Raw genomic sequence first — 21,472 nt, forward strand, 5'->3', positions numbered from 1 at the left:
CAAAATATGTCCAAGTAATAATACATGCACCTCACCACGCTACTGTATTAAACGTACAGAGTTTTATAAATGATCTCCCAGAGTTACCAACTTTGATTAGGTCATTGTCAGCCCTCGCAGAACTTGATCAGGCAACTGAATGCTAAGTGTCAATGTTCCACTATACTTTAGATAATGTAGCTCCACTTAAAAGGAAAATGATCAGAGAAAAAATTAGCACCCTGGTATAACGAGGACACTCGCACTTTAAAACAGACCACTCAAAAATTGGAACGTAAATGGTGTCAAACAAAATTGGCAGCATTCAAATTAGCTTGGAAGGACAGCTTCCTGAAGTATAATAATAAAAAAAAATAAATAAAAATAAAAAAAAAGCTTAGTGCTGCTCGTTCAACATCTTTCTCCACCCTAATAGATGATCAAAATAATCCTAGATTCCTATTTAATACTGCAGCAAATTTAACCAGGAAAAAGACCGTTGTAGACACATGCACACCTGCAGTATGTAGTAGCAACGACTTCATGTATTTTTTCAATGATAAAATTGAAAATATCTGATAAAAAAAATTCAAACTACTAATTTAAGGTCAGACAACTTAAGTAACCCTGTAGTTAATATAACTGTCAGATCAGCAATTAGAATATTTTACTCCCCTTAGAGAAGTCAAGCCAATTTCATTAATTGACGCATCAAAATCCTCAGTTTGTGTACTAGATCCCTTACCTACACGTCTATTTAAACAGATAAATACCTGAAGTAATTGAACCGCTTCTAAAAATAAATTCTTCTCTTAGGATTGGCCATGTACCCAAATCCTTTAAACTTGCAGTTATCAAACCCCTGACTAAAAAAACCTGATCTTGATCCCTGTCAGCTGTCCAATATCAAACCTCCCCTTTATCTCCAAGATCCTAGAAAAAGCTGTCACACAGCAGTTATGCTCATATTTACATAGGAATAACATCCATGAAATGTATCAGTCAGGATTTAGACCTCATCATAGCACTGAGACAGTACTGGTTAAAGTAGTAAATGACCTACTGTTGGCGTCTCATTAGGGCTGTTTCGCTGCTTGTGTTGCTTGTCCTTAGTGCAGCATTTGATACCAATGATCATTTGATTCTTTTGGACAGACTCAAAAATGCTGTGGGAGTTAAGGGAACAACCCTCTCCTGGCTCAATTCTTATTTAACTGATCACTATCAGCATATTGATGTCAATGGTGATTTTTCTAGACATACTGAGGTAAAGTTTGGTGTTCCGCAAGGTTCTGTCTTAGGCCCACTGCTTTTTTCTTTACATACATGTTACCTCTGGGTGATATTTGTAAGCATGGTATTAGTTTCCACTGTTATGCTGACGACACAGTTGTATGTTTCTGCAAAGCCAAATGAGACACACCAGCTTAACAGAATTGAGGAATGTGTAAAGGACATTAGACACTGGATACTTATTAACTTCCTTCTGCTTAACTCTGACAAGACTGAAGTACTTGTACTAGGACCGCATGCAGCTCGAAGCAAGTTTTCTGATTACACAGTAACTCTGGACGGCCTTTCGGTTTCTTCACGTGCAGCAGTAAAAGACCTCAGGGTGATTGACACCAGTCTTTCATTTGAAACTCATATCAATAACATTACCCAGACAGCTTTCTTTCATCTCAGAAATATTGCTAAGATAATAAATTTAATGTGTCACTACATGAGGCAGAAAAACTAGTTAATGCTTGTTACTTCCAGGTTGGATTATTGTAATGCCTTACTCTCTGGATATTCCAATAAGTGCATAAACAAGCTCCAATTAGTTCAAAATGCAGCAGCAAGAGTCCTTACTAGAACTAGAAAATATGACCACATCACCCCGGTCATATCCACACTGTATTGGCTCCCAATCAAATTTCGTATTGTTTATCAAATACTACTATTGCCCTTTAAAGCACTGAATGGTCTCGCACTACAGTACCTGAGCGAACTTCTGGTCCTTTATGACCAGCTACATCTACTTAGATCAAAAGGTGCAGGCTGTCTGCTGGTACCTCATATAGTGAAGGCTACATCAGGAGGCAGAGCCTCTTCTTACAAAGCCCCACAGTTATGGAACAAGTCGTGTTCAGGAATCAGACACAGTCTCAGCATTTAAGTCTTGGCTGAAAACATATCTGTTTAGTCAAGCCTTTTATTAGTAGTGTTCATTAGGTAAAGGAGTAGATCTGAAGGGTCCTCAGACACAGCGTTTTGGTAAACTGGGATGTATGGATGTGGTCAGACCCCCACTCACTTACTCAAGTTTGTTGACGGTGTAGTGGCTGGCTGCTTCATGTCCCAGGGCACCCTCATGCCTGTTTTGGCTCTCCCCTTTTAGTTATGTGGTCATAGCTAGTTTTGCCGGAATCCCTGCTTGCACTCAGAGCAAAACATATACTGTTCCTACTCATCAGGTGACACTGGGCATACCCAACAACCTGTGTTCTCTCTCTCTTTTTTTTTCTCCCCTCCCCCTCACTCTGTCTGTCCCTCTGAGTTACATGTCAATCCTGAGATCAAGAGCCGACCTCTTCTGCTTCTCGGACCTGCCTGATCTATCCTGATGCCCTATGTCTGGCTGGAGTCTCATCGCATCGCTCCTGTGGAGGTCGACCCCATATGGACAGTTGAAAGTCACACTTGGAAGATGCTCTGGATACTTACAGTAATGATTTTATGGCTGAGGACTACAGTTGACTTGCTGACTTTAGGACTGCATGAACAGTTTTGCACTCAAGTTTCCATCAATGAGGAATCATATCAACAAAACAGACTTCATGTTAAAACTGTTAAATCACATTGTCTATCACCACCCAAATGAGGATGGGTTCCCTTGAGTCTGGTTCCTTTCGAGGTTTCTTCATGTCGTCTGAGGGAGTTTTTCCTTGCCACTGTCACTACAGGCTTGCTCATTGGGGATAGATTAGGAATAAAATCAGATCATGTTTAAAGTCATTAAAATTCTGTAAAGCTGCTTTGCGACAATGTCTATTGTTAAAATCGCTATAAAAATAAGCTTGACTACCTAGGGAATTCTATGTAGTGAGCACATTGGTAAAATGGGGGGGGGGGGGGGGGGAATTAGGTACCCTATGGTAGGGCTGCTCGATATTGGAAAAAATCAATATCACGATTTTTTCAGTAAATATCGATATCGCGATTTTTAAAACGATATTTATACACCTTTTTTTAAAGCCCTGATCATCAACACCTGAGGCACCGGGCCACATTTTTATAGTACAGGCCTCATAGGCTACCTGTCAACCCTTCCTGTTGTACCCTGAAACGCCTTTTACTTAAACTATTTACTGTGCAAGCGCGTACTTTGCATAGGTCCTATAGCCTGCACAAGGCTCACGTTCTCCTCACTCAACATTTCCGATCACAGAGGATGGAGCCAGCGCTGGTATTACCAGTGATTACTGCGTAACGTCCACACTGGCTCGTAGCCAGCCAAGGATAAAATCTCTCTCTCACACACACACACACACACTACAACGTAAGCTTGTGTGTTGTTAAGACACCAACATTAAAACACGCACACACACGGACTGGCCATTGGGAGTAGCGGGAGTTTGTGGGCCGGCGGAGAAAAAAAAAAAAAAAAAAGTTGCACGCTGGCCTTTAATATGATAAGCAATGTTAACAGTTTCTTTAAGAAACAGTTAACATTGCTTATCATATTAAAGGCCAGCGCGCAACTGTTTTGTTTTTTTCTCCGCCGGCCCACCGGGAAAACTCCCGCTACTCCCGATGGCCAGTCCGTGTGAACACGCACAATATAGAGACAAGTTCTTAAGAATTAACATACATGAAAATAGCTCAGCGGCATGTAAACATTCCCTGAAAGTGTAGGTGGCACTGCGGCTAGATGCTACGTGAAATGGCACAAGGCAAACACCATGCGTCACTCAGTCAACAGACAAAATCCACGAACCCAGTAGTCCTCCTACTACTGTGGGTTAGTGTTCTGTGGCCAAAAACACCCTATGCACAGTCATTCCAAAACATCCCCACTAGTTGCAGGTTATGTCTCAAATACAGATATGCGTTGTGGATTAAGCGATCTATTTTCAAGCATCAGGCTTCTCTTCCTTCATCTTCCAAATGTGGACTCCGCTATCTTTTTGGCATGTCAGCATTGAAATACCATTTGCAGGAGATATTTCACTCAAAAAGTAAAAGCAACACATGATTAGGGCTACATGATTAGCAGGGGGACACCGTTTTAAGCGCACGGAATTTTAAAAACAATGTAATTACATCTGAGTCCGTCTACATCGCGCAATAAACCCGTCCTTAGCAGAACCTACTTCAAAGCATGATGCTAGCTGCAGATGCACAAGTCAAAATCAAATGAACCCAAGTAAACATGCCGCGGCGGGCAACATTAATAACCAAATTGCCTTACCTTAAAACGCTGCCTTGACCACAGGACGACTCGCAATTATTCCACTTAAATCCACACGGTTTAATCTAACACAGCTAGCAAGCTGGATATGTGCTAATATTGTTGTGCTTGTTTTCTTCCGTAGATGCCATTTTTACATTACCCAGTCCCACATCCAAAAATATGACGTAAATATGTTAATTGTATTATTATAACTATTAGCAAGCAAATCAAACAACATATTAAGAAATCAATATATCAAATCACCCGACACGTATGAAAACAGAAGAACTGATTTTTTACTGTTGCGGAGATATCGCGGGAGTAGAATGGATGACGTATGCAAGGCTACGGTGTGCCTTAGGGGACAGAAGGGTTCGTTTTACCTTACTGTCACGTCAAATGTTATTGTTGTTTTATTGCCATTGTAGAAATATTGTGCACGTCCCTTTTGACAAATGACAAAAAATCGTTTATCGATATTATGAATTTTGATATCGTTTGACACCAATATCGATATCGTGATAAAAATACGATATATTGCACAGCTCTACCCTATGGGTACATGTGGCTACTGCATATAAATAAAATTGTTTTCTGATACAATGTCCATACAGTGAATATAGCGTGCGCATATATATATATATATATATATATATATATATATATATATATATATATATATATATATATATATATATATATATATATATATATATATATGACACGGTACGGTACGCGGTGGTCCGGACTACCGTTGTGGTCCGGACCACGCCGTTTTCAGGTGTGGTCCGGACCACCAAGTTCAGAAGACAAAAAGTTGGTAAAATTATTTTTCACTTCCCTCGTGGCAGCTCCCGCTTTTTTACATGCGTTAGAACTGGTATCTTTTATTGCGCGTGTGTTTTACGCATGCATTTCTCTTCCGGTTTGAGAAAAAATAACAAATGATGTACGACTTTGTAAAAAAACTCGTATTAAATGACAAACACAGTATGATTTTGGTAAGTTTTTATTTATATCGTAATATAATACAGCATACGGTGAACCGGACCACAATCCAGGAAAAATAATTAATTAATGCCCTCGTTTTGTATGGAAAATACGGTGATCCGGACCACCGCGTACCGCGTCATTCATATATATATATATATATATATATATATATATATATATATATATATATATACACACACACATAAAAACCCACACACAATTATATTATCTTTTGCAAGCATCACCAAGCTGTGAGCAGCATCAGGGCTTTGTTCAAAATACAGTTCTGTGAACTATATTTTCAAAATACTGTAGTAAGAAAGCACTTGTTCATGAATTGTCTTAGAAGCATAATTTAGTACTAATGAGCAACTTTTGTTCCACAAGTGTAAACATTAAAATAAAATTTACAATATTAAAGCAAATAGCAGAAGTTTGACCAATTATACTCCTAGTTTTCACATTTGTCCAAGAATAGATCAGAAATTTATTCAAGAAATGTTTTTCAATGAATAAAATTAAGTACTCATTACAACTCTTGTTGAATCGCTGGAATTCTTGCCCTAAATATCTGTCAAAAAGCTTTTTAAAAGCACTTCAGTCCTCAAAAAAAAAAAAAAACCCCACCCAGCCTTACTTGCCCAATGGGCAAACAGCACCCAACATACTTGCCCGAAAAACAATTCCACTTGCCCAGAGCTTTATTTTATTTTGGAGAAGAAATAATGCAGTTGATTTTTTTTTAAGTAGATGAAGCAGCATAATTATCATAAATCCACAAAACCATAACACCAATATATGCAGACATATTCAGAAAGAAAGTTGTTCTATTGAGAATTAATGAAAAGGGAACCGAGCATGAACAGTTTATCGAAATTATTCTTACAAGGGTGATTATAGTTACTGTGTGACTAAAGCTACAACTGGAATGTGCTGATTCTGTTACAGTTTAATTATTGTACCATCCACCATTAGATAAAATTAAAATAAAATCTTACAACATTGAAAGTCTAGAGCAAGATATTTTGTTGTTTTACAAATAACACTTCAGATATTGTTTTAACAATAATAAGCATCACTGTATAAATGATAGAGTGCAAACAGCTCTGTAACTACATGTCCTTGGGGTTGATGGAAAATGGAGGGGTGGGGATACCATCTAGTCCACAGTTTAGGTCAGAGCCCTTTGAGAGTAAATGCTTTGGCTTTCACAACATTCTGTTCCCAAAAGCTGAAGTCAGGAAAAAGTCTTTACACAAAGATAATTTTCTTGCTTTTGAAGTTGTTTTTTTTTTTTTTTTTTTTAAACTGTTCTTCTGCGTCAGGACTTTTCAGGAAAATAATGCATCTTCCAACATGTAGCTAATGCTAGGCCACAAATCTGCACCGTCACTCCAAGGAATTTTGTAAGGATCATAACCGCTAATAAACTAATTTCTGTGTATATCTATCCTTCACTTCTTTCTGACCAAGATTGTCCAAGTAATCCGGTAGTAGAGCTTTTTTAGCTGTAATTTTCTTCGGCCAACAGCAACAGACATGTCCACTTGGCTTCAGTATGTGAACAGCCAATCAGCGGGTCCCATATGTGTTTACGATTTTTATGTCATGATTTACAACCAATGGGAGACACTAGGGTTGGGCGGTATTACGGTAAGAAGGTATCCCGAGGTATCCAAACGTACCAACGGTATCGGTCTCATTACCGTCATTTTAAAAAAATATAATATCTAAATAAATATGGAGTACATGAGGTCATAATATAAAATAATAAATTGAAGATCATCCCGAATAACTGTGTGATCGTATTTTCACTAATTCTATCAATTTCCTAAAGAAGTTCTCATCACGTGCAGGGCTGTTTATGTCGTTACCATGGCAACCCTGCGTGACATTTTGGAGTCTGACAGAAAGCTTCGCAAGAGACTGAGACCGCGGTTGAAAGATGGCAAGTCAAGATAATGAGTTAGTGGCAAAAAATATTGATAAAATAATTTAAAAAAATCACCAACATCAATGTACGGTTAGCTTATAAGGTTAAAATAATGTAAATGACCGCGCAAAATCGAAAAAATCTAATATGTCCCCTAAGGCACACCATAGCCTGGGGTACTCCACTTCCACGAGATCTCTCCAATGAGTTGTGTTTTGAGTAGGTTACATGAGTAACAAGGTAAAATAATATAGCGTATGACATTTGGGATGTGGGTAATAAACGTTTGAAATATTATCTACTGAAGAAACGGAAGAAAACATCGTAGCGTAAACTGTTCGGTTTCTGGTGGGAATTAGCAATGCGCTTGCTATCTTTGTTGGGTGTGTTAAACCGTATGGATTTAAGTGGAATAATTGTAAGGAGTTATGTGATCAAGACAACGTTTTAAGCAAGGTAAGGCCATTTGATTATTAATTTCCCCGCCATGGCATGACGTGGGCCCATATGATTTTGCCTTGTGCAGCTATCACGCATTTGAATTAGGTTCGCCTCATTTGCGCTGAAGAATATGGTTTATCGCGCAGTCTAAACAGACTTGGGTGTTGGTTGATTCTTTTTCTTTTCTTTTTTTTTTTATTTCCCATGCTTGAAAGGGTATGATCCTGCTCATCGTGTACTTTTTTTTGATTGAGTAGGTGAAATAGTGCTGCAAATGGCGTTTCAACGCAGACATGTGTAAACGACAGTTGAATGCTGTTTTCAAGATGAAGGAAGAGTTGCGTGATGCTTTGAAATATCTCTTAATCCATTCATCAATGCACAAAATTCGCTTTGCTGCTTAATCCATACCACAATGCACACAATTCGCTATGCTGCTTTTCAATAGTACATTTGAGGCATAGGCGCAGGTCTGGACAAGGTCCGCCGGTATAGGCGCACGTTACACAGTAGGCCGAAACAAAATATTTTTTTTCTCGGTAATACCGTATACCCCAGGAGAAAACAGACAGTTTAAAGGTATCAAAATTTGGATACCGCCCAACCCTAGGAGACACCCTTTGTCAGCTGTCCACCAATCACAGGCTCCCATGCCACAATGGCAGCATGTTGAAAAATATTTAGAAAATAAAAATGAAATATATGAAGCCATCAAAAACTATTTTTAAAAAAAAAATCGTTATACATCTCTCTCTCTCTCACACACACACACAGGTTAGAGGTAAGGAACATTTTTCATGATATTGCTTATTAACTCCAATCGGGATACAAAAGTTCCAAGTTTGACATCTGCCTACTTCAACCGCGCTGCTGGCACACGAGGTCCTTGACCCTCATCACTCTTAGCCAATTGGTGCAATTACGTCATTATGTGGACCCCTCTGAGCCGAGCTTTTCCAGTACACTTGAACACGCATACTTCGACGAATTATAACCAAAAACAAGGAAATCTGAATGATTTCCTCAATATTTTTTGTACTTTTATATATTGTGTTGATAAAACAATGCATTTCCCATGAAACAAGACAAGCTACTTTAGACTGGTTCCCTGCTCTCTTAGCACCTTTGTTACTTAGGTTGCCAGCACTAACTTTTGTTGTCCAATCAGACGATTACCATTAAAGTTTTACTTGTCCTTGCACAGACTTTAGTCATCTCGGACGATCGGACATGAGGTTTTTCGAGCATTGCACTTACAAACCTTTAATTTGACCTTTCAGAAGAACCATACAAAAGCTGTGATAATCAAAAGGTAAATTTTCTTAAAATAAACACCACTTACTTGATATTGAAATCAGTAGCCTTGGTGAACCACGAGGTGAATTTCGTTTGTCTTTTCATCTGCCGCTTATCTTCCGATACTACAAAGTTATAACAAGGTTTTTTTTGTTTATAGTTCTGATTAGTTCCTAAGTTTATCAAGAAATAGAACAAGTAATCGAACTTGATCAGGATAAGCGCTAATTGGTTATAAAGTTCTGCTATTGTTACACTCCTTACATTCTTGTACTCATTCTTGTGTATCTTTGATAATGCAAGAACATGATTCACTGTTCCGGTGATTGTAATACTTGTACATGCACAGTGCACTATTGTTACAACACGATAACACGAGATCAATTGTTCATATCGCGAGATCATGATTTGCCGGTCTGTTGAATGTAATACTTACAGTGGGGCAAAAAAGTATTTAGTCAGCCACCAATTGTGCAAGTTCTCCCACTTAAAGATGAGAGGCCTGTAATTTTCATCATAGGTACACTTCAACTATGAGAGACAAAATGGGGGGAAAGAATCCAGGAAATCACATTGTAGGATTTTTAATGAAATAATTGGTAAATTCCTCGGTAAAATGAGTATTTGGTCACCTACAAACAAGCAAGATTTCTGGCTCTCACAGACCTGTAACAACTTCTTTAGGAGGCTCCTCTGTCCTCCACTCATTACCTGTATTAATGGCACCTGTTTGAACTCGTTATCAGTATAAAAAGACACCTGTCCACAACCTCAAACAGTCGCACTCCAAACTCCACTATGGCCAAGACCAAAGAGCTGTCAAAGGACACCAGAAACAAAATTGCAGACCTGCACCAGGCTGGGAAGACTGAATCTGCAATAGGTAAGCAGCTTGGTGTGAAGAAATCAACTGTGGAAGCAATTATTAGAAAATGGAAGAAATACAAGACCACTGATAATCTCCCTCGATCTGGGGCTCCACGCAAGATCTCACCCCGTGGGGTCAAAATGATCACAAGAACGGTGAGCAAAAATCCCAGAACCACACGGGGGGACCTAGTGAATGACCTGCAGAGAGCTGGGACCAAAGTAACAAAAGGCTACCATCAGTAACACACTACGCCGCCAGGGACTTAAATCCTGCAGTGCCAGACGTGTCCCCCTGCTTAAGCCAGTACATGTCCAGGCCCGTCTGAAGTTTGCTAGAGAGCATTTGGATGATCCAGAAGAGGATTGGGAGAATATCATATGGTCGGATGAAACCAAAACAGAACTTTCTGGTAAAAACTCAACTTGTCGTGTTTGGAGGAAAAAGAATGCCGAGTTGCATCCAAAGAACACCATACCTACTGTGAAGCATGGGGGTGGAAACATCATGCTTTGGGGCTGTTTTTCTGCAAAGGGACCAGGATGACTGACCCATGTAAAGGAAAGAATGAATGGGGCCATGTATCATGAGATTTTGAGTGAAAACCTCCTTCCATCAGCAAGGGCATTGAAGATGAAACGTGGCTGGGTCTTTCAGCATGACAATGATCCCAAACACACCACCCGGGCAACGAACGAGTGGCTTCATAAGAAGCATTTCAAGGCCTGAGTGGCCTAACCAGTCTCCAGATCTCAACCCCATAGAAAATCTTTGGAGGGAGTTGAAAGTCCGTGTTGCCCAGCGACAGCCCCAAAACATCACTGCTCTAGAGGAGATCTGCATGGAGGAATGGGCCAAAATACCAGCAACAGTGTGTGAAAACCTTGTGAAGACTTACAGAAAATGTTTGACCTCTGTCATTGCCAACAAAGGGTATATAACAAAGTATTGAGATGAACTTTTGTTATTGACCAAATACTTGTTTTCCACCATAATTTGCAAATAAATTCTTTAAAAATCAGACAATGTGATTTTCTGGATTTTTTTTTCTCATTTTGTCTCTCAGAGTTGAGGTATACCTATGATGAAAATTACAGGCTTCATCTTTTTAAGTGGGAGAACTTGCACAATTGGTGACTGACTAAATACCTTTTTTCCCCCCACTGTATGTGCATTGCGCTATTGCTACACTCATTCTTACAACACAATGATAATGTGAGATCAACTGTTCATATCGTGAGATCACGATTCACCAGTCTCGTGATTGTAATCCTTCTGCGTATGCGCGATTGTTACACTCTTACAGCATCATGACAGTGGCTACCACCTCTACGAGGCAGTAGCCACAAAAACACTTTCAGACACTACTCTGCCAGCCCATTATTTACATCATTACTGTCATACAATTAAAAAAGTGCCATATCAGTCGGCTGGTGGGTTTCCAAATTATATACATGCATGTATTTTTGTGATAAATACACATACTGAGCGCCCTGTGATGACCTGGCGACTTGTCCAGGATGTACCCCGCCTTTCGCCCATAGTCAGCTGGGATAGGCTCCAGCTTGCCTGCGACCCTGTAGAACAGGATAAAGCGGCTAGAGATAATGAGATGAGACGTATACCGAGCGTATTTCCCACATTAATAAATACAGTGTACTTTGTGTCTGCTGCATCTTTCAGTTCTTTTAAAATCAACCCTGAATACTTTCTTCTTTGCCACTGCCTTTGATTAAAATCAAACTTGAAGCTTTTGATTAATTCCTTGTAACTTATTCTTGTATTTTATGTCTAATTCTATTTTAGCTCCCCCCCCCCCCCATTCTCTTACTATTTTTAAAAGGATATACGCAGAACTTTTATTTTTTTAAATAAATTTGAGTGGATAGTATCTCCCATCCTTGACTCGTCAGGCCTTTCAATTACATAATTTGGGCTACACCCTGTTTTTCTGAATTTGGGCTTTTTCTGACGTGATGCAGGGTAATTTGGGCTTTTCTGCATGTGCAAAGTGCTGTTTTCCAAGTGCTCTGTGTTTAAACCTGCTGCTGCTTTTTTACCTACAAAGTTATAAATAAAGAAATCTATGAATGTTATTTTTACCTTTATTGCAAAGTGTCTACAGCATTAACCCCTCTTGATGTACATGTCAAAAATAATTAGAATACAGTTAGTTAGCATTTAAAAGATGAGTTGGGGCCTGAGGCAAGCCTGGAGGAAAGGAGCCTGTGAATGAAAAAGCAAGTTATGCACTGTTGCCATCAAAGAGACAAACCTGTAGCAGACCTGTGACACAAAAGGTTTTTCAGTCACATCACAAGAATTGGCAGTGCAATTCACAGTATGTAGTCAGGTAAAAGATTTTAGTTTAAATGAAAGGCCAGTGTCTAAGACTAACAAGAGGACCAAGCTCCAAGTCACTGATTCCACCCACACTTGCACAACTGTATTTAAGATACAAGCTGTATCCTAAATACACACAGTTGTGTCCCAAATAGCTCGCTTTTATTCAGTCCTTCACCTGATTTAAATCATATGACACACACTAGATATCAGCAATATTACAGTTGAGGTCAGATAATGTGGGATATAAGGCTATTTTTAGGTTTTTAAATGATACAGGAATTAGGAGAATTTAGCACAATAGGGTAGTACAGGGGTTTTCAAAGTGTGGGAGAGTTAGCCCCCCCTCATAGAGCAAAAACAACAGTGCCCCCCCTTACAATTTTTGTTGTTGCTATACTTAATGTTCCATTTGTATTTAAAAAAAAATGGTTGTACACTTATTTTTCTTTTACACATTTTAAACATCTGTGCTTTTTTAAAACATTGTTTTACACATTTTAAACATGTGCTAAAAAATTTTACACATTTTAAACATGTGCTTTAAAAAAAAAAAAAACACACACATTTTCTTTAACACCTCACATCACCACAACCCCTTTTCTTGCCTCATCTTAGTGGGAGCAATGAGTTTGCTTCTTTGATATGCACAGGCGCCTGATGCGGTGATGCACTGTTGACAGGAATAAACGTAGATCATCCTCTACCTGCAGGCTAGACCGGTACTTGTTTTTGATCAATGTTAATGCGGAAAAACCACATTCACACAGGTATGTAGATGTGAACGGGAGGAGTACCTGAAGCGCTTTTTTGGAGAGGTGGGGGAACTCTGTCGCCACAGACAGCCAGAAGTGCGCAAGTGATACTTCACTCATCTTTTTTTCCAAGTCCATATTAGAGTTCAGTTCAACAAGGGCCTCTTCCTCCTGCACTGTTAGTGCATCACTGGATGTCGCTGGGAATGAGAATGGATTTCTCACCCACTGATTTGCTAAGGTCTCCTCTCCAAAATACTCTGTAAACTGCTCATGCAGCCCCTCCAAATGCGCAATGATCACCTGTTGTACAGTGTCCAGTTGCAGCCCTGCCTTCTCCACAACATCTTCCAACATCGGGAACATTTCCACCGAGCCCCGTTTAACATGAGCACACCACAAGGCCAACTTTTTCCTAAATGCAGAGACTCAATCGCGTGCCAAAAAGACATGGCTCTCTTTGCCCTGCAGAGAGGTGTTCAGTGCGTTTATTCGGTCAAAGATATCAGAAAGATATGCCAACATTGCAACCCAGTTCATGTCCCCCATATGCTTCACCAGTGGAGAACTGATTTCGGCAAGGAATAGGAGCACTTCCTCTTGCAAATCACACAAGCGGGTGAGGACCTTGCCCCAGGACAGCCGTCGGGCCTCGGAGTGCAGCAGCAGCTGTTGGAAGTGAGCATCCATCTCATTGCAGAGGATGGAGAAGAGACTAGCATTCATGGGACGTGATTTAATTAGATTAACAATTTTTACTGCCTCGTCCAGCACCGCACGCAACTCTTTTGGCATCTTCTTGGTCGCCAAAGCCTGGCGATGGATGATACAGTGCTTCCAAACAGCATCCAGGGCAACCGCTTGCACTTGCTTCACCAAACCACTGTGGCGGCCTGTCATTGCCCTTGCGCCATCAGTACATATTCCACAACATCAGCTCCAGTCAATACGATTCTCCTGCATGAAATCATTCAAAGCCTTGAATATTTCTCCTGCTGTAGTGCGAGTTGGCAGAGGATAACAAAAAAAACTCCTCCTTGACACAGCTCTTTAATATAGCGCACATACACCATTAACTGAGCACAGTTAGCGGCGTTGGTAGACTCATCCAGCTGAATGGAGAAGAGAGGGCTCTCACAAATAGCATCCAGCACCTGTTCCTTAACATCCGATGCCATGTCTGAGATGCGGCACTGGATGGTGTTATCAGACATCGGTATAGCCTTCAGCTTGGCAGCATCAGCATCTCCCATCATCACTGAACGCATGTCTTTAGCAGCAGGTAAGATTAATGTTTCACCGATGTTGTGGGGCTTACCTGCTTTAGCTATGCGTAACGCCACATGATATGATGCTTCAGTTGCCTTGTCATTTACAGTGCTAAAAGTATGAATTACTTTCTGCTGTGACCGCAGTTCATTTAGCCTTCTGTCAAAAAACTCCCAGGGCTTGGTCACCAAACTTGGGTGTTTGGTCTCAATATGACGCCGGAGTCGACATGGTCTCATAGCATCATTAGCTAGCACCTCTTGGCAGACAACACACTGTGGCAGTGGAGCATCTTCAGATCCAGTCCATGAAAATCCAAGCTTTAAATAATCGTGGTCATACTTCCTTTTTTTTGCTTGGCCCAGACTCTGTCTCCTCACTCACTGTAGCTTTAGGTACTAAAAACCTGTCCATTTTGTCTCTGGCAAAGGCTAGCTGAAGTTTGCTAAATGTTCACAATAGTAACTTCTGGTTTATTTTTCCTCACGTTGCGCCCCCCCAAAGAACTCTGGCACCCCCCAGGGGAGGCACACCCCACACTTTGAAAAGCCCTGGGTAGCAAACATTCTGGTTCACACTCCAGTCCAGAAGGTGGCAGTAATGCATAAAGGCTGTTTGCCAACCACCATAAAAGAAGAGTTACCTAATGTGGAAATCCCGCTCTGATCATTGGTACACGAGTCTCACTCCTCCATGAAATCATGGCATGCCAATTGCTGCTGATGGAGAATTCGTGCTCTGCACGAGACTTACGGCTAGTTCCGGGTTCGTCAAACAACATGGGAATGGTGCAGATTTCACTTCAATTACAAGAAATACATGCTAATTCTTGCTAATTTGTGTTTTTAAAGAAGAAAGTCAAGACATTGGGTTTTATGCAGCCAAGTTTATTTAATCAAACATTTCGGGTTTTTTTTTTTTTTTTACTTTTGGTAGCATATTTTGGGCGCTTGATCTTAATTTGGGCACCTATGATGTTATCCGTCACAGGTTTCATGTAATTGAAAGGCCTGCTCGTATGCTGCATAAATGGGAATTTAAAAAATATATTTTTGAGAGTTAAAATCGACTGCAAAGTTAGCATTCGAGCTACCCCTCTGAGCCAGCCAGCCCCGAGTGCATGACGTCACTGCGGTAACCGGTTTTAAGGCCAAGGCCTTTGACAGCTATAGGCCAAAGTCATATACCGTATTTTCCGCACTATAAGGCGCATTGGATTATAAGGCGCACCTTCAATGAATGGCCCATTTTAAAACTATTTTCATATATAGAGCGCACCGCATTATAAGGCGCATAGAATAGAACCTACAGTAGTGGCTGGGGTTGCGTTATGCATCCACTAGATGGAGCTGCGCTAAAGGGAAGGTCAACAAAACAGTCAGATAAGTTAGCGGTCAAACTTTAATAATATAATACAGACCAGCGTTCTGACAACTCCATTCACTCCCAAAATGAATAAACAGTTTTATTGTTTTCCCCGAGGTAATGTCAGTGACGTAGTATATTCGCGAAACAGATTATCTCTTAACAACAGCATGGTATAACAAGTAGTGCAACTTTTTTTTTTTAATCACATAGTGGAGGGGAACTTTTCCTCGATTCAGTAAACATGTAAAAGAAACCGATACCGTTACGGTAAATCAAACGTTAGTGCAATCACAATATAGTAACTCTCAAAATAGTGCAAAGCAATAACAATACAATAAATCAATAACTCAAAGTTGTTGAAACGTTAACGTTCATATTCACAATATGACCAACCTTGTTCAGTTGTGAACACACAAAAGAAACACGTAAAGCTCACTTTATCATTTCACTTTATCAGTTCATTCCTCATCCACGAATCCCTCGAACTCTTCTTCTTCAGTGTCCGAATTGAACAGTTGGGCGAATACGGCATCCAACATGCCCGGCTCCGTCTCGTCAAAGTCGTCAGTGTCGCTGCTGTTGTCTGGCAGTTCAGTGACAATTCCTGCCTTCCTGAAAGCTCAGACCACAGGCGAGACTGATATATCAGCCCAGGCATTTACGATCCACTGGCAGATAGTGGCGTATGTCGCTCGGCGCTGTCTCCCCGTCTTGGTGAACGTGTGTTCGCCTTCTGTCATCCACTGCTCTCACGCAGCTCGAAGTCTAGCTTTGAATGCCCTGTTGACACCAATATCTAGCAGCTGGAGTTCTTTTGTCAATCCACCCGGAATGACGGCAAGCACCGAATTAGTGCACTCCACTTGTTTTTTGACACCATCGGTGATATGGGAGCGCATGGAGTCATAGATCAATAGGGATGGAGCTGTGTGAAAAAAGCCACCCGGTCTCTTGACATAAATTTCTCTCAGCCACTCACTCATCTTTTCTTCATCCATCCATCCCTTCAGGTTAGCTTTGATGACGACACCGGCTGGAAAGTTTTCTTTTGGCAAGGTCTTCCTCTTGAAAATGACCATGGGTGGAAGTTTCTGGCCATTTGCCTGGCAGGCGAGAACTACAGTGAAGGCTGACTTCTCATTTCCTGTGGTGCGTACATTCACCGTACGTGTCCCCGTTTTATCCACAGTGCGGTTCCCAGGAATATCAAAGGTGAGTGGAACCTCGTCCATGTTGATGATGTGCTCTGGCCGGATCTTCTTTTCAGCGATCTTGTTTTTGCAGTATGCCCGGAAAGTGACCAGCTTTTCTTGATAGTCTTTTGGCAGTTGCTGCGAAACACTAGTTCGTGTGCGGATGGAGAGATTACGTCTTTTCATAAACCGAAAGCACCAAGAAGGACCGCCTCTGAATTCATTGATGTTAAGTTCACGTGCTAACACTGTTGCCTTCATTCGAATAGTGACTGTAGAGACGCTTCTACTTGCTTGTCTCTGTTCAACAACCCACTGTTCGAGTTTGTCCTCTAACTGTGGCCATTTCGCTTTGTTCCCTCTGAAACTCTGTTTGGTCTTCTTTACTTGGCGCAGATCATCTTGTTGCTTCCTCCACTTCCGTACCATTGATTCGTTAATGTTGAATTCTCTCGCTGCTGCTCTATGCCCATGTTCTACTGCGTGACTGATAGCCTTGAGTTTGAAGTCTGCGTCATAAGCGTGTCCCTTCAAAGGAGCCATTTTGGGGTCGTTAAACACACACACACACACACACACACAGTCAGTCAGTCTGTGTGTGTGTATGTATGTATATAATTTTATATATCCTCAAAATCTCTGACACACACAAATGGTCTGGAACCGTTACCGCGTTCTTACCGTTGTTACTACGGTGACGCCCCCTGACTACGGTAGCCATGATTAACCAATATTGATCCATATATAAGGCGTATCGGATTATAAGGCGCACTGTCGGCTTTTGAGAAAATTGAGGGCTTTTAGGTGCGCCTTATAGTGCGGAAAATACGGTAAATAAAAATTTATGGTGAAACTAAGAAATACCGTTACCAACTTGCTCAAGTAAGACTGATTTGACTTCATTGATTGTGGGTTGACTCATTAAAACAGGATAGGTGTTATAACTTATGCAACATACGTGTGCATGCATGCATTTTCACTGATAAAACGTAAAAGGCTAGTTAAATAATCAGATGAACTGAATCACATTCTGAAGCAAATTAAATAATCTTATACCAGTAACTTAAATACACAATTCAAGTTACACGTATTAATCTAAATGCAGGTAAACAAGTGTTGTTTTTGTTGTTTTGTATCCAAATTAGAGTCGGAGCTTACCCGTCTGTGTTCTCGCTTCTTGAAGGCTGATCTCGTGGTTGATTGTTTCGAAACAATCTGACTTTCAGTTGTTCATTCAGTTCTCCGTTCATTCGCTTCTTCCATGCAAGTGCAAGATATTGCTGCTGAGGCAAGCATATCCAGCGGAGAAATCAGACGGCTGGTCCACTCATTCTCCATACTGGAGTACTCCACCATTACTGCTCAGCTCAGGCAATTACTAAAACCCGGGACATCACTGGTTTTAGCAACAACCGCGGGAAGGTCACTACCCGAGCGATGTCGCGTTCCGTTCCGGGTTTTAGCAACAACCCTCGGCTCACGTTCCGAGAGAACTGGCGCAACTGAACTTACTTTCCTTTTCTTGTAATTTTATTTAATTGTTGGTACTGTACCCTCTTTCAATATGGGCTTATAGCCAACGCTCCTCAACAGCTCAGAGGTCTCATACGAGTCTTCAATAAAATGTGCAGAGCAGAAGAGAAACCACTGCGTAGGTGCCCAATGTGCCCGTGAACTTCTCGCAAAACACATCCAAATCTTTGCAGTTTGAACATTCGTGGGCCATGAATGCAACGTAAATCCACCTTCTGTAGTGTTGCTGCAGTGGCCAGCAACACATCTACGTGGCATGGTGATAAATTAGCTCCAAAATGGAGGATCAGCGTTGCAGTCAGCTCTGTGTTTTAGTATAGTAGAAGTGGCGATGAGACCGACAGACTTCCTACTGTGACGTCACGGATGTCAAGGTCGTTCACACAGACCACTACCTATATGAAATCACTTTAATCATAAAAATTACTATATTAGATTTATTGTTAACACTTAAAACTATTCCTGAGGTCTCAAGGCATTTATAAACAAAAAGTGAGGCCACGGTTCTGCCCATGCTTTAATTGTACTTGAATGTCCATTTATAATGCATTTCTTCCTCTGTCCATTCACCCCAACACACTACAATATTATTGCCATTTTCACACCACAACTTATAAATTTGTCTTGTGCCTGTTGTCATAAGGAAAAACAAACTACTGCTATGTTCAATCTAAAAATACTTAACCGTCCTTATGAAACAGCTTTCCTTTCAGTGCGACCACAACGCATGATGGTATATATTTCTTGGTTACAATGGTTAGGGACCATCAGTTGTACACTACTTTTCACAATGCATTGTGGGTTACTATGATTCCACTATATATTCGGACAGCACTACAAAATGGTGAACTCACTATAGGGAGTGATTTCGGACACAGTGCAAGTCTTGGTGAAGTTTAGGCTGTGCCACTCGTGTTCACTTCCCTGGATAAGAATGAGAACCTTGTTCCAGTTCTGAAGTTATTATTTTTGGAATTCTTACCTTTGTGGAAATTGAGTGAGTATACCATCGGGTTTTTGACCTCTCTGTTTGACACAGAGTCCTGCTGAATGTCCCTCCCCCACCATTTTTCCCTTTTACGTTGAGAAGTCTCTAGTTCTCCCCCCCCGATGATGAACTACTTTTGGTAAATTAAGTTTGATGTGTCTGTTTCGTTCAAAACCATTTGCACATCCAAACACGCAGCAAAACCTTCCCATACCAATCAAGAACAACTAACTTGGCTGAATGCACTACAAGCATGCCTCCTATCATGGCGGCGTAGTTATTGTTGCTATGGGGTCACGTGACGGTGCAAAGCCTCTATTAGAGAAAATTATGATGAAACAAAAATGAGCAATTTTAATTTATAATTTTGCAAATCATGATGTGCATGTGAGAGGATGACTATTTTGTAGGGCTATTTGAACTGTTTGCTGCATCTCTTTCCGTCCTGGTTGGCAATGCAGAGGCTGAAAGGGTCTTCAGCTGTAGCAACAGAATAAAGGTTGGCCTCCACAACCAACTTCGTATCAGTACACTGGACTGCCTTGTTCATCCAAGCTACGCCAAGATAGGCTTTGAGGACCTCAGCTGAGGCGTGTGTGAAATCTCTAATGCATATTTATCTTCAGGCACAAAGGCTACATGTGCGATAAAAAAAAAAGTTCTTTAAATGATTTGAGTTGACTGATTCCTTTTTCAGAAATTCACAACCCTAAAAACACCTTATTTTAAGAACTTCTTTCAACTGCTTTTTCACAGGAAGATTGCACCCCAAATTTGCTTCAATATTTCAAAATTTTCCTGGGGGAGCATGCCCCCGAGCTCCCAAGCAGCCACGGACCCCCTTAGCAGGTGCCCCCACTGACATCCTTCTCTCAATGTCTAGATAATCTGAATGGGGAAAAATCTGATCCAAGGTGTTTTTTTTTTTAAACACATACATGTATACACCAATATCTGATATGTTCCCAAAGACAGTGGGGGGAAATAAATCAGATTCGGTTAGCAATGCAAATACAGCTTTGATGGCTTAGCTGTTTTTCATGCTCATTAAATGTACAAGTATGTATGAGATCTATATAAGCATGTATATGAAGTGTGTAAGAGATGCCTTCTCATACTCCTGAACAGTAGCAATTAAAATTCAACAAGATAATTAAAGTTTACTGCTGCTACAATTGTCTTCCTGAATAATTTTAGACCAAGAAAGTCTCCCCCCATCTGCATGGCAAAAATACGTGGACACCCAAACATCACATTCCAAAAGCCATTTAATACCCAAATCCAGTGCCTTTATTTCTTATATGAAGTGCGAAGCAATAACGTAGAGAAACACACTAAACCTTTGATATGCGTAAAAAAAAAAAATACGACAGTTCTCTGTAACGCTTACGGATTTTCCATTTCGAACACAATAAGCCGCCATCCCTTCCGCGCATGCGCGTCAGCAGTGTATACGCGGCAGCAACTGGCATCCCATACACACAGCGTAAAATAAAAAACAAGTTATTTGTTTGTTGGCTTACTTTTTAAAGTCGCTCGTGAAGAGACCAAAAGTAGTTGTCGGCGTGGTCTCCTGACCAACTTCCACGCCTGTCTCTGCTCCTCCTTGGTCATTGTACGACAAACTGCTCGCCGACATTCCTAACATTTACCTTTAAAGTGAAAAGAAGTTCGAAAATATGAAGGAAAACAGGAACAAACTTTAGGTTTTACCTATATTTCTTTTCTAAAGTTGGCTTAAAAGAGAGGTGAAAATCCTTTTCTTGGAGTTGCGAGTGTTGGTTGATTTTTTTAAGCCTTCTTCCACGCACAACCGGATGTGTGAGTTGCAGAAGTTTTAGTCACATGACAGGCGCGTGACGCTTCTAATGGAGGCACCTGACCGGTCGTTTCTATAACTATTTGACTTTTTTTCTAAGATAATAGCCCATGACATGTAGTGATATATTATTATTTTAACCGAATATAGCATGTTGGAGAACTGACTTTTTGCAGCTAATTTATTTTTGCACTGTGGTCAGTAAAGTTGGAATAGGACAGTCTGCTAGGCCCAGTGGTTCTCTCAGCCCACTGGC

The 21,472-nt window shown here is 40.7% G+C and overlaps 1 protein-coding gene across 1 annotated transcript in view; it reads right to left on the reverse strand.

Annotated features, from left to right (window-relative positions):
- ap3b1a (adaptor related protein complex 3 subunit beta 1a) overlaps positions 1 to 21,218 on the reverse strand; it is a 286,193-nt gene extending 264,975 nt beyond the window's left edge. Inside the window, exon 1 of the mRNA XM_060935722.1 lies at positions 20,921 to 21,218. Within this exon, the coding sequence (XP_060791705.1) occupies positions 20,921 to 21,045 (125 nt within the window). The 5' untranslated portion in view covers positions 21,046 to 21,218. The remainder of the gene's footprint in view (positions 1 to 20,920) is intronic.
- Between the last annotated feature and the right edge of the window lie 254 nt (positions 21,219 to 21,472).

This window comes from Neoarius graeffei, chromosome 12 (genome assembly GCF_027579695.1).
Source record: "Neoarius graeffei isolate fNeoGra1 chromosome 12, fNeoGra1.pri, whole genome shotgun sequence".
Lineage (NCBI taxonomy): Eukaryota > Metazoa > Chordata > Actinopteri > Siluriformes > Ariidae > Neoarius > Neoarius graeffei.